Here is a 13745-nt window from a genome sequence, read left to right as displayed (position 1 = left end):
GTTCGCAGTTCCTGCTCATGCGCCGTGGATCCTTGCTCTGCGGCCGCACCCCGCGCGGGTCTACCCTGCGTGGACCCAGGGCAAAAGGGCTGGAGGGACTAGGGGAAAGCAACTAAATCCGGAGGGCTGGAAGGTATGGGGGCCGTGTGTGAGGACCAAGTTGGAAAGACGGTGACTGGAAACAATGCGCTGTGGTCCCTCAGGACCTTGAAAAGACTAGGGAACCCAAGTGCCCGAACCCCGCTCCCAGGTGTGTGGGCTACAGCCCAAACGGGTCCAGCAGATGGCGCCCGGAGTCCCGCCTGCAAGGCTCTTTCGCCATCTAAAAGGTGCTCCAGGATTTCCAGGCAGCCGTGGCTGCAGCTGGGTCCGGGAGAAAAACCGGGGCTGGAGCACCCCTGCCCTCCAGCGCGTTCCCCCTTCTTAGTCCGGACTGGGATCTAGGATTCCTGGGTGTCGCGGGCGGGGAAAGAGAAGGAAGACTGGAACTGGAATTTTTGAAATAGGAGGATTGGCTTTGCAAAACATGGGGTTTTTTTTGGGGGGAGGAGGTGGGGCGGGGGAGACTGGAGGCGGGGACTCCCTGGGGAAGGTGACCGGGCCGAGGAGGGGCTTTGCTCTCCATAGGAACAAAGGCTGCGTCCTGGGGAAGCGAGAGGAAGGGGTTGTAGAAGAGGGGCAGACCCCAAAGGATGCTAGGGGGCGCTGTGGGCTGGGGCCGCTTGAAGGCGCCTAGAAGACCGAGCTATACCTGGGCCCCGGAGAAGCTTTGGGGAGACGTGGGAAACACAGGGAGGAAGCAGAATCAGAGGGTTGGGGAGGTGCTCTCCCTGCTTCCATCAATAGTGCCTAATTAAGACAAAGCCAGCAGCGAGCCCACTGATTACATTTCCATGAGGAGCTAAATTGATGACATTTTCTTTGCTGGATGAGGAGAGAAGCTGGCACCTCAGTTCCCCGTTTTTCTGATGGGTGTTCACACCTGACAGGTCTCATTATGCCGATTTGTTACTACTGACAGGCGGGTGGATTAATCCACACCCTGACCTCACCATCCCCACTACCCTCCATCTTTATTTCCAGAATCTATAGCTCCTGCCCTTGTCCCATCTCTGTCACTACCATTATCTTTAAGGTAGATTTCTGGGCTCCAATTTTAAGGCCTCCAACACAGCCCAGACTCTTGTTGCTGACATCAGGGATTGAAGGAAAGAAAGTTCCTGCCACACCCCAAAACCAGCTACAGGGCATGCAGGGCAAAGATGGGACATGTAAGTGATCTTCCAGCCAGATGGCAGAGAGAGCTGATGTGATTGGTCAGAACCCCCAGGGAAAAGCCCCAAAGGAGTAAAAATTTGAGGGGAGGCATGAGGTGAGGAACCTCAAGGGCAGGTTCATGAGTCCCTCAGGGAAAAGAACTTTGCGTAGACCCCATTTCTTTTCTGACTTCCCTCTCAACTGTGGCTGTGCCTAGGGATCCCAGCCCCCCACATTATGCTAAATAGGTAATCAAACATCTCGCTTTGCTAATTACTGCTCAATCCGATTAAACGCTGCTGAAGCTCATCAACAGAGGTGGAGGTAGGGGGAAGAGATGAAGGGGGGCAGCCACAGCTGTGATGGGGGTCTTGTGCCCAGGGGATACTGGGGACAGCTGAGAAACAGTCAGGGTAGCAAGATAGCACATCCCAAAGGAAAGGGATAGAACAGTTGTACTCTCAAGTCCCTTATCCTTATATATCCTTCCAGCCACAGGCTGCCTGGAACCTTCATAACCCTCAGAACTCAGGCATCCGGCCATTCCCACAGCTCCCTCACACTCCCCTGTCCCACATTTAATAAGTTCTGTTCTCTCACTGTCAATATTTGATTTCTCAGAGCCATCTCCACGGAGAGGGGATTGGGAGAAGTCTTCCCTTCTTCCCCCCTACCTTGGCCTTCTCTGGCCCATCCCCAATCTCTTTGTGCCCCCAACCTTCTCTAAACTTACTGACTTAATGAAATGATATTAAAGTCTTAAGCAACTCCAAAAAGAATGGTTGTTATGGAAGAGAGTGGGCAGGGCGCCTGGGTCCCTGAGGGGAGCAAGGGCTGAGAAGAGGGAGAGGGAGCCATAGGCTAAAATCTAGAGGATCAATGGGGAGCATCAGATTTAGGGTCAGCTGGGGTGCCAGACTTCCAGATCTTGGCAGGAAGCAGGACATGAGGGCTGGGGGCTAGGAGAAGGTGGGAAGAGAGGACATTCAAAGGGTCAGGGTCTCCGTCCAGAGCATCCATCAGGATGGAGAGGCCAGGCAGTGGGTGGGGACAGGGCCTCTGTGCCAACAGCCTCCCTGCTGACTGTGCTCTGGGCTGGTCCCGTGAGAACTAAAGTGGATTCCTCTGCAACCCTGACTCATCCCTCTTTTCCCTTTCTCTCCCAGCAGCCCCCCACAGGTGATTTGTAGCTGATGCCCCCAGGATGGCAGGGGCCAGGACTGTCATTCCATGACATGAAGAACTAAGAGCTTCCAGAGAGAAGAGAACAGAGGCCAAGGGATGGAAAGCCAAGCACCACCCCTACCGTCCCCCCCACCTCATCTCTCTCCCCTGGGGACCCTGGCCCAGCCCCAGTCCCCTTGGGGTGGTGGGAATGCAAGGACATTTGGCTGGGGCTGATTGATGAGGGAGGAGGCAGCCACTGGGCACTGAGGCTGCTGTTTGCTGAGCACACAGATTCCTCCCCACTCACCAGCTGCCGCCCCCTGAGGCTGCTCAGTTCCCTACCACCACCAGCTACTGGGTTTGCGGGGAGCTGATGCCTGAGTTTCTGATGGCAACAGGGGGTAAGAGGGAGAACCTGGAAATCAACAGCTACTTTAATTCCCTGTGATAATCCGAAGTACCTGGAACTGGTCCCTTCCAAAATCCCTCCAGGACTCTGCCTTTCCTGCCACCTTCCAAACATCACTCTCCATGCCCTGTTGTTATTGCCATTCATTTTGAATCCTTTTTTCTTGTCCCCACCCAATTCTCTGAGCCCATGCCAGCCAGCCCCCTGCCTCCAAACCACCATGCAGTACTTCTCCTGGCCTGCCTACAGACCTCAAAAATCATCCAATAAGAGGGATCCCTATGTCCATGGCTGTCTACATAGCCCTGTAGGAAGCTCTCTCTATATATCTTTTTCATTCTAAACTAAAATTCCAGATGTGATATCAACCATTCCCCATCAAAAAGTTCCACTGTGCCGACAGGTTAGCACACGTCTATAATTCCAGTGGCTCAGGAGAGGCAGGAATATAGCAAGTTTAAAGTCAGCCTCAGCAACTTAGCGAGACCCTTAACAACTTAGCAATACCTTGTCTCAAAAATCAAAAATTTTTAAAAAAGGTCGGGGATGTGGCTCATTGGTTAAGCACCCCTGGATTCAGTCCCTGGTACCAAACAAACAAACAAACAAACAAACAATAACAACAACAAAAAAGTCCCACCGCAAGATGGGCACATGCCTATAACCCCAGCAGCTCAGGAGGCTGAGGCAAGAGAATTCAAGTTCAAGGCCACTTGGGTAACTTACAAGACTCTGTTTCAAAATTAAAAAATAAAAAGGAGCTAGGAATGTACTTCAGTTTTAGCCCTTAGGCTCAATCCCCAGTATAACAAAAACAAACGAAAAAAAACAACACACACATACCCACAGCCCAAAAACATTGCAATCCCTGGCCACATATCTCTTTTTTTAACACCCCTCACCCTACGTGGAATTTGTATCTCTTGGCAGCTTCTGTTTGGAAAGATGGCAAAATCTGCACTCTGTCTTTAGCTCAGCCCTCAGGACAACTTTGATCCTATGCTGTTTGGGACCACTTTAGCTTCATGGTCCTCTGCCCTCTTGGTCCCTTTGCTTCCACTCTGCCTGTCTCCTTGGATTCTGTGCTTCAGACTTTGTGTCCTAGCCCTTGAAAACTTATCATCCTTGCCCTCCCAGATCTCAAAACATACTTGAAGAAAACGCAACTACTTCAAACAAAGGAGCAGAAAGGAGATTGAGTTGGATCAGCTCGCTAAATGTGGGTTCTCGACCCTAAGTAACTTGCTCCCCTACAGGCGGAGGCTAGGGAAGAACAGGACATAGCTGGACCATATGTATGGTATGATGTCCTCCTTGCTATTCCCAGACACACCAAGATTTCACCTCTGTGCCTTTGCACTTGCTGTCCCCTCCGTCTGGCATGCTCTTCCTCATATAGTGCCTGACTTACTCCTTCTCATTATTCCAGGTCCTCAATATTCCAGTTCCTGGTTATTTCAGAGGGGTCTTTCTGACCTCCTAACCTGAAGCATTTTACTCTCCATCCTGTCACTCTACTTTCACTACCTGAAATTGCATTATACTGTTCGCCTTCAAAAACAATGTAGCCAGATTCAAGCCTGTAATTCCAGCAACTTGGGAAGATGAGCCAGGAGGACCAAAAGTTCAAGGCCAACTCAGCAACTCAGTGAGACCCTGTCTCAAAATAAAAAATTAAAAGGATTGGGGATGTAATTCAGTAGCGAAGTGCCCCTGGGTTTAATCCCCATTTAAAAAAAAAAAAAAAAAAAAAAAGAAAGAAAAACACCTGTGACTTCAGAGATGGGGTGTAGCTTGGTGGTAGAGTACTTGGCTAGCATGTGGGAGGACCTGGGTTTAAATCCCAGTACCCTCAGGCGGGGGGGCATAAAAATATAAAACAAAACAATGTGGTATCATGAAAGCAGGGACTTTGTCTTATTCACCACATATTCCCAGTGCCTGAAATAGTACCTGGAACAAAGTAGATGTGACGTTGAGTGACTGAATGAGTGGACAAATGAATGTCTTCCAGCCCCTCTATTCTTTCTTGTTGTATTTGTTATCCTACGAGGGTATTTATTTACTTGCACCCAAAAAGCCAACAGGATGTCATGTGTCATTCTGTGTGGAACACAGGATTTTCAAAAAGCTCAAAAGATTCGCAAGTCACTGCACACAGGAAAGGCTGTAGGTGTCGTGTTGATAATGTCAGGTGGTTGGCAGGGAGTCTATGGATGCCAGTGCTCTGAGGGGGTGTGTCCCAGGGCACTGTGGGTATGTGCTGTTCCTCTCCCCAGCTGTGCATCTGTCCCCAGGTGTCTTCCTGTCTCTCAGCCGTTATGATGTCTTGGCTGCTTTGGTGAGGTGTTTGTCACAGAGACTATTTGTTCCCACTTCTCTTCCCTCTTGTCTCTCCACCTGTACCTCTAGATGTATGTGTCAGGGAGACTCTCCCTCAGCTCCCTTGCCCCCTCACACACACAGCCCTGCCCCAGTCTTGGACCCCTCCCTTTCGCAGTGGGCCCTGTTGCTGGGCTCTGGGTTGCCATAGTGACGGTTGCCAAGTCCCTGAGGCTGATAGCCAGCGATGGGGCTGTCGGCTCCATCCACGCGGGAGGCTGAGGGGGGCTTCCCATTGTGTGGAGAAGGGGATGTTGCCAAGACAACCAACCCCCACTAAGGGCCAGGGACCAGCCCTTCCACCCCCCTCGAGCCTCCCCACCTCGGGCTGCTCCAGTGTGGGCTCAGAAGGCAGGAGTAAATTCCAGACAGCCCAGCACCTGGCCTCCCAATTTTCAACACCCCTCCTGCAGTGCCTGCACCTCTTAGGACCCAGACCTCTTGCTGAGACAAGGGGAAGGGTCCCAATGGATAGAGGAGGAGAAGGGGGACCCCTTGACCTCCAGGCAGATGGGAGACAGCAGGAGGGGACCTAAAGTCAGGGGCAGGGTGGGGAGGGCAGAGGTTGTGACCCCTGCTGACTCGCTCCAGTGATGCTCCTGACGGCTGCTTTTGTGGTTGAAGAATAGGACTGAGTCTGGGGGGCTGGGCACCTGGGCTTTTTGGGGGAGAAAAGCCTGGGCTATGGGTACACAAGCAGCCAGGAGATGGGCACTTGACACCTGACTCCTTCCTACTTTCTTCATGCTTCCCCATGTGAGTCCCCAACAGCCAAACTCTGAGTTAGAGGTCCTCCAAGTAGGGACGGGAGGGAATACTTTGACACATGACACATTTCCATCACTTCACTACTAATTGTAACTTCCTAGCCACCCAGGTGCTTTGATTTAGTGATAGACACTGGCAGCTGCCATGTATGACTATATATTCACATACTTCCTCATTTGACTATACCGGCAAGCCCCTCCCACTTGGGTTCTCCCTGGTGGGGGGTGATTAGAGGTGATTGCCTTCCCCAGACTTCTCTCTAAGCCCAGCATTCCCTCCCCATGCACTGTACCACCTATCTCACTACTCCAACCAACCTTCTCTCTGCCCATTCCCCTTGGTTTCCTGTGATCCAACCCTCAGCTCCAAAGCCATCACCAGACTCACATCCAGTCATTCTCCAGTCTTTCTTGTCAACTTTTGAAGTTTTTTATTCTTTTTTTGGTTTTTGTTGTTCAAATTTCCCTTTTTACAGTAAAACTATTGAGGTGACGGCTGTACCCCGCCACCTCCCCCATGGCAATATCAACTTCCTGTTCCCTGGAAGGAGCTGGGAACTACAACACCAGAGAGATTGATCTGGTCTCTGGTGAACAAAGCAACCATCTTGGCTGGTGATTGAGGTGGCCAACTTGGTGCCCAAGGGCAGCTTTGATCTAATAAAACTGAGCTGGGAGGAAACTGAGGCAACAGCCAATTGAGCACTAGAAGGCAGGAAGAGGTATAGACTGGTCACTATGGAAACAGCAGCTGTTGCTAAGTACCACTGTCAACTAGACCAGTCTAGGTAGGCCACCATTTTGGTCACTAAGAAGGGAGCTGTGTTGAGAGGATGGGATGAACAAGACAGCCATCTAGTTACTGGGGGAGAACACATGGGCTCTTGGGGCAGTCCTGTGATTAACAGAGATTATATTGGGATATGGAAAGGGAAGAACAAGACAAATTAGGCCTGCCACAGCAGATGGCAGTCATCTTAGCTGTCCTAAAATCACACAGAGCACAAGGGAAGGGAGATCCTGGGAAGTGCCACTGAATACTAGGAAAGTCCTCCTCAGTCCACCTCTGTCCCCTTATAGTCAGTAAGTTCCAGCTTCCTCCTGAAACAGGAAGTTCCTCCTGCCCCTTTCTCCACAGGGTAAGAACCATCCACTTCCCACCCCCCAATCCCCCAGACTAAGCCACTTGGAGTTCCAGCCAGACCACTTCCTATTTCAGAAGTGCTACTTCCTGTCCTGGATGAAGGCACTTCCAGTTCCTGCTGCACTGCTTCTGCCACTTCCCAGGCCATTTCTGTCCAGGCCTGGTCACTTCTTGACTGGAGCAAGTCACTTCCTGTCCCAAGTGGCCCATTCAGCATCAGACCATGTCCACAATGTCCCAACAGGTTCATATCTTGCTATCAGTCACTGGACAAAACGGGACACTTCTTCTCATGGTAGCTGTCGTGACCCAACCACCCCAAATGGCTGGAGTAAGTATGTAGAGGCCTGGGGCAGGGCAGAGAAGGAGGCCCTGCTGCCCATGCCCTGATCTGGGGTGGAGTGCCAGAGCCTTCCCCGTAAGGCCCCCATTTTTGGCGGACTGAGAGGAGCAGTTGAATGAGAGGTCAGGAGGGAGGCCAAGAGCTAAGGGGAAAAATGCTTTGACACCCCCACCCAGGAGTTGGGAGAGGCACAGGATAAGAAGCCAAGAGGGTAAAGGGAGATGTAAGGAGGAGGATGCTAGGGAAGAAGAACAGAACAGACCTAGAGACAGGAGAGAGAGAAAGAATAAAAGATAAGAGAGAAGAGAAAAACTGTGAGAGGCAGAAAGAAAGAGGTGCCAACCAAAAGACAGACCGTCCCGCCCCTACTCTGGGTGGATGAGGGAGACAAGAACACCTGGGTCGTGGTCAGAGAGGAGGCTGAGCCTGTATCCCCTCCCCCAGGGATTCAGAGACAGAGGGATGCCCATGGCTAAGCCAAAGGGCAGGAGGGGGGTAAGTGGAAGTCTTAAGGGATCCTAAAAGTGGACACGAGGGCAATAGCCAGGAGGAGCTAAGGAGCTGGCAGGGCAAAGGGGGCCAAGGAGATGCCAGAGGTGTCCCTCAAACCATGAATTAAACTGAAGGAGCACCCCCCAAAAAGGGCTGGATTCAGGAGAGCCAGGTAGGAGGAGCCCTCATACCTTGTAGTAGATGTTTGGAGGGCTCTGGGGGGGCCCATCCTGCACGATGTACACAGGATGCCCATAGTCGCCACTCACCTTCTCATAGTGGGGACAAAAGGGGGGATCTGCAGCCCCACCGCCCCGCAGAGCTATCCCTAGCTCCCCAGGCTCAGCCTCCCGAGGTCCCATTCCACCTCCCGCCCCCAGGCCCAGAGACCCTCCCCTCCCAAAGGAGCCGGGACCAGGGTGGCGACTCTCCGAAGGCTTGGCCCGCCGTCTCCGCCAACACATGGCACCCCCAGCCCCTGCCACGCCCAGCAAGAGCAGCGCCAGCCCCCCTGCTGCCCCAGCCACTGCGGGCATGCTGGGAGGGGGCAGGGGGCCTTCAGCACCCCGGGAGGTTGCATTGCTGGTGGGGTCACCTGGCAGGGAAGGGGTGAAGGAGGAAAGAGGGGGAGGGGCTGAAGGAGCAACCTGGACATCTGGACACCCAGCCCTGGGGGTCCCCATGGGCTTCCCCAGTAGTGTCCAGGACCCCTGGGAACCCTAACTCCCCTCCCCCCACACCCCACTCAGAATCCAGGTGTCCAGCTCTGCAGCTTCCTGCCACGTAGTCCTCCCCACTTCTCTGACAGCACTGATTGAAGCACTGACTTGGCTAATTAGTTCTAATTGAGTCTTTTCCTCATTTGGCTTCCATTGCCCTCCTACCCTCCCATCCTCTCTTCTCTTTCCTGTATCACCACCCCCAAAAAGGGAGAGGGAAAGAGAGGGCAAGGGTAGGGGAATGGGGGTCTGAGAGCAGAGAGGGCAGGGGCCGGTTCCCTGGTTCTTACCTGGCATGCTTTCCTTCCCAGGCTCCAGGCTGTGGGCTGCCCCTCGGTCTCTCTCCATGGGCATTTCAGACACAGGTTTTCGGGGAACAGCCCCTCCTCGGGGACCTGGAGATAAGGAAGACCTGAGAGAGGGGGTGCTGAGACAATAGCCCCTGACCATGATGGTACTGCCTGGACCTCCCCAGCTCATAGAAGGTATCCCACAGCCACACTCACTTTGTCCCACTCGGAGAAGCACCTTCATGCCTCTGGTTAGGCACACACCTCCCTGTAAACTCTCCAGGCCTTCCCGGGTCCCATCTGATGTGGCTGGGAGAAAAGAATAGAGGGAGAGGTTGACATTCTAGGATCTAACCCTTCTAATTCTGTTCCCATATCCTGGGAGGACGGCACAGGGGTTCTCCCTCTTGATTCCCATGGTCCCCTTCCCTCACTAGTCCTCCATCCCAGGGACAACCCCCCATTTGACCCTGCCCCCTGCCCAGCAGTACCAATTATGTAGTAATCATGGTGCGAGCGGAACTCATGGCCCCAGAGGTTAGGGCTGTATTCCTGGAACTTGATGGTGAAGCGGAGATCCAGATCTGGCCGGTCGCAAGTGAGAAGAAGGTTTGGGGCAGGGGGTGCCTCACAGCGCCGACCCTGGGCACCCCCTACCAGGTACAGCTTGTAGAACTCATAATTAGGAGAGGAGTGGGGGCCAGGAGGTCTGGCCCGGGGGCAGAGCAGGTCTAGCCGGTCCCCAATCTGAGGATAGAGCACATAACCACCCTCTGCCTGGAACCTATGGGGAGGAGGGCAAGGTGGGCAAGGATGAGATGTCAGGGGTGTGGCCCCAAAGCTTTCCCTCCCTCACCCACAACCTCCAGGACAGCAGTGCTTAGCTCCTGCCTGCCTGCCTTTGTCTGAGCAGAAAGTCTGTTCTTTGAGCACAGGCACCAAGGACTCTGCGAGCTCACATCAGAAGCAGCAGGAAGCCAGGCTCAGAGGTCTCCTGCCCCTTGGTGTGCCCAAATGCACTCTTCAGCCCGCCCTCACCACATGCACACTGCCATCTCCCGCTCCATCACCGGCGCCGTTGCCATGGCAACAGGATGCCAGTTACCAAGGAGCTGGCCTCTCTGGAACCACACAGCCCACCCCTCCCAGGTGATTTCACTATTCCATGGCAGTCAACCATGGGGGCAAAGCCTCCCATTCTCCAGGCCACCACCAAATCTCAAGGCAAAGGAGGCAAGGTGGGGGTGGGGAAAGGGGTGTGGAAGGTAATCCAGACCAGTGTCCCAAGTTAGCCAGTTATGGGGAAGGAGACAAATATCTGGTTTGGCAATGGTCCTAAGCGGGGATAATGGGAATGAGGGTGTGGAGTCCAGCGGCTCAGGTCATTCCCTTGCTCATTTTACCCATGCTGGGGCTCAGACATCCTGGGGAAAATGTTCTATCACTTTGGAGTTGAAGTAGTTGACTTTTCTAACCACAACTAACCCTGAATCTCTAGGGCCAGTGGGCTGGGGAATCCACCAGTCTACCACAAACATAAACTGCATCTCCCTGCACCTCCTTGCACCTTCATAGCTGAGACAGGGTCTCAGGTCTAAATCCCAGGGGACTACTTACTGCCTCGTATTTTCCCAGACTCCCAAATGACCCACGCCCTCCCACCCACTATTCCAAAGACCCCCAAGACATACTGCCTTTTCTCAACTCCTTCAGATAAAGCCACACTAGATACTCAAACTGCAGCCCTAAGTTGGAGAGTGGGGCAGCTTGAAGACAGAAAAGACACTTAAATTATTCCCAAAGAGATATGGGAAGAAAGAAGGGATACCAGGACCCACAAGTGAGAGGAAGGCTAGGAAGAAAAGAGAAGAACAATAATCCTAGCCCTACTTTCATAAGCATATACTATGTTCAAACACCTTACCTCTAACCCTCATAACAGATGTAAGAACTGAGGATACAAACTCAGAAAGGTTAAGTGACATGCCCAAGGCCACACAGTTGAAAGCGGCAGAGCTAGGATTAAGACCAAGAATTTGATAAGCTCCAAAGCCCACCACCCTCCCATGGCCTCCCACAGCCTCTCCAGGGAAGTAATTTTCAAAAAAACAGAATCCTTTTGCTAGTGGGAAGGGGAACTGCACTGGAGGCAAGGGACCAGATGACCTCCCCAAGGTTCTGTCCTACCCTGTGTGACTTGAAGTTTCATCTGACCCCTGGCCTCTTTTCAGAGCAAAGCAAGCATGGAACAGAGGCCCTGATGGAAGAGTTTGCAGCAGGGACAGGGGGAGGGGGCAACAGAGTCCTCAGGACTACAGAGGCAAGAAGGAAACAAGAAGGCTTGAGGAGGCTCAAGGCTTTCTCCAGAAAAAAGTCCCCAAGACAGGAAGGCAGGAATACGGTCCTGGCTGGGAAACTGTTCTGCCAGGGTTCACCAAACCTCTCTCCCTGGCTGTGGGCAAGAGTTGGGATACAAGACTATCAAGTCAAGAAGTCTTGGAGAAGCTGTTCCCAGAGCCCCCAAACTAAGCCCCCTTCCCTTCCATTTCCAACCCTGAGCCTCTTCTGGGAGGGAGCCACCCCTGCCTTCCCCTCAGCTCCTGAGCAGCCCCTACTCAGCGGCTCTCTCCTGAGAACTGACATTAACCAGGCTCCCTCCAAGCCCGCCCCATGTAATAGGTCTCCCACAGATTCAAATAACCACTCCACTGCCCTCCCGCTGCCCACAAACTTTTTTATCTTTGCCCCCTTTGAGGTTTCCAAACTCCTGACACATGGTCATCACCACCCACCTCCAGCTCTGTGTGGGACCCAGGAATCTGGACCCCGAGATCACAGCTGTCTGGTAACCCATCACCTCAGATCGGGGCTCCAGCACCTTCCCTCCAGCCTCCTCCCCGCTCAGGGAACCCAGGTCCCCAGTCCCCAAAGATTCCATACCCCCTGTCCATAGGGTCTGGGGTCTCCCCAGCCCAGGCCGCTCACCTCTTGTTCGCCGAGTTCCAGTAGACGGGCTCCAGGCTGAGCCCGGACACCAGCCCCAAAAAACCCAGCAGCAGCAGGGCCCCGACTCGCACGCCCCCCGGCCCAGAATGGGGGGCCCCCATGACCCCGCCAAGGCCTGGGGGGCGGGGCACCAACTCCCCCAAAGTCGCTCACCCCCAGGGGTGACTGCCTTGGCTGCCTGGCTGTTGAGCGAGGATCACCCTGGTGAGTGGCTGATGCCCCCAGCTCCCTCGCGGACCCGCTTCCTGCTCTGCCCGCGCCCCGGTTCCAGAGCGCTCAGCCCCACAAGAGCTCTTCCAGGGGCCGTCTGCAGGCGCCCTACGCTCCCCGGGCCCACGCGCCAGCACCCCGGGAATTGTGAGCCGGCCTAAGTGGGGGACCGGGGGACCCGGGGGCTGGGCGGGGGCGGCATGGGGCGCCGGGCGAAGGAGCGAGGAAGGGGACGCCGAGCCGGAGCCCCAGCCTCGCCGGGATTGAGGGCAGCGGGCTAAGGGAGGAAACCAGTCCCGAGCCCAGGAGGGGGGAGTTAAAGGAGAGGCGGGGAGGGGGAGAGGATGGTGGAGGGAAAAACCGGAGCTGGAGCTCAGGCGGAGCGGGCGGCAGCATCCCGCGGCCCACGCCCCCCACACCTCCCTCACCTCGCGCACCTCCCGCCCGCCCGCCGCGGCCGCCTCGCCCGCCGCCCCGCCTCGCTGCCTAGCGCGGTCTCTCACGCCCCCTTTGTCTCTCTGTCTCGGTCTCTGACTGAGTTGCTGCGCGTCTCCCCTTCCTGCCCTCCGATCGCCGGAGCGGTTGGAATCTTCCTTTCTCGGATCCAGAAAGATTCTCGCCCTCTCCACCCCGAGGAACCCACCCCTTTGACTCCCGCAGCCTCCTCCTCTTCCATCCCAAAACAACACCGATTTTTCCGGGGAGGCCTGGAGAGAATGATAATAATAACAACCTTGATGGCTAGACACTTCACAAAGTGTGGCTGAGTTGATCGTCACGACTACCTGTGTGAAGTGGGAGGGGCCGAGCTACCGATCCCATTGTAGTGGTGAAGAAACTGAGGTTCTGGAAAGGACCCCATGACTTGCCCAAGGTCATATAGGGGATCTGGAATAAAGCCACTAACCAAACCAATGCTGATCTCCCCCGTTCCTGGGATTCTTTTGTCACAGCTTCCAGGATCCTTTACTGTTATCCGGGTCTCCAGGTGAAAGACAAGAAATGAGGGAGTAAACGTGGGCCCTTGTTAGGTGGTTGTGGGGAGAAATTAGGTGGGTGGGAGACAGGGCAGGAGTACCTAAATTCCCAAACCCGCACTGCTTTGGAAGGGCTGTTTCCAATTATCCTGGGGGAAGGGAGGTGTGGCCTTTTTGGGTGAAAGAACCTGGCTTTCAGCACCTCCAGGCAGGGGCAACATTCCTCTCTTTCCTACTCAAGCCTCCACAGGCTTTTCTCTTCCCTTTGATTGTGAGGTCCCCATCACTTTCCCTGCCGACAGTACCTCTTCAAAGACTCCCTTCTCTGTATTTGGCAAGGTATATTATGGGGAGGAGGGAAAGCTAAGGAATGGAACTTGACCACCACCAGCTGCCGAATGAAGCCCCTCAACCTTGTCTTGCATCTAAGGGGGAAGACTGATGTGAACGTGACATCTATATTTTTCCACACCTTTACTCTTTCATGTGTCCTTGACTCTGGCTACTGTGTTGCCTGCCTCCTGGGGGAGTTCAGAGGAGTGGAGGCAAATGCTCCAATACTCCTTCACCAGAGCAGAGTAA

General features: G+C 54.1%; 1 protein-coding gene across 2 annotated transcripts; it reads right to left on the bottom strand.

Moving 5' to 3' along the window:
* Positions 1-6389: 6389 nt before the first annotated feature.
* Positions 6390-12596, bottom strand: Efnb3 (ephrin B3). Of its 2 annotated transcripts, none has more exons than XM_021731363.3 (5): positions 11956-12590; positions 9462-9754; positions 9187-9279; positions 8971-9075; positions 6390-7731 (listed from the first exon to the last, which is right to left on the bottom strand). In XM_021731363.3, the coding sequence occupies exons 1-5, from the start codon at positions 12075-12077 to the stop codon at positions 7373-7375; spliced, it is 972 nt and encodes a 323-aa protein (XP_021587038.1). In that variant the 5' UTR covers positions 12078-12590; the 3' UTR covers positions 6390-7372. The 2 variants fall into 2 exon arrangements, with proteins under 2 accessions (XP_021587038.1, XP_005332878.1); XM_005332821.3 differs by having other exon boundaries at positions 7598-8556; positions 11956-12596.
* Between the last annotated feature and the right edge of the window lie 1149 nt (positions 12597-13745).

This window comes from Ictidomys tridecemlineatus, chromosome 3 (genome assembly GCF_052094955.1).
Source record: "Ictidomys tridecemlineatus isolate mIctTri1 chromosome 3, mIctTri1.hap1, whole genome shotgun sequence".
Classification (NCBI taxonomy): domain Eukaryota; kingdom Metazoa; phylum Chordata; class Mammalia; order Rodentia; family Sciuridae; genus Ictidomys; species Ictidomys tridecemlineatus.
Note: the sequence above shows the minus strand (reverse complement) of the source record. Positions and strands in the feature narration are given on the sequence as shown.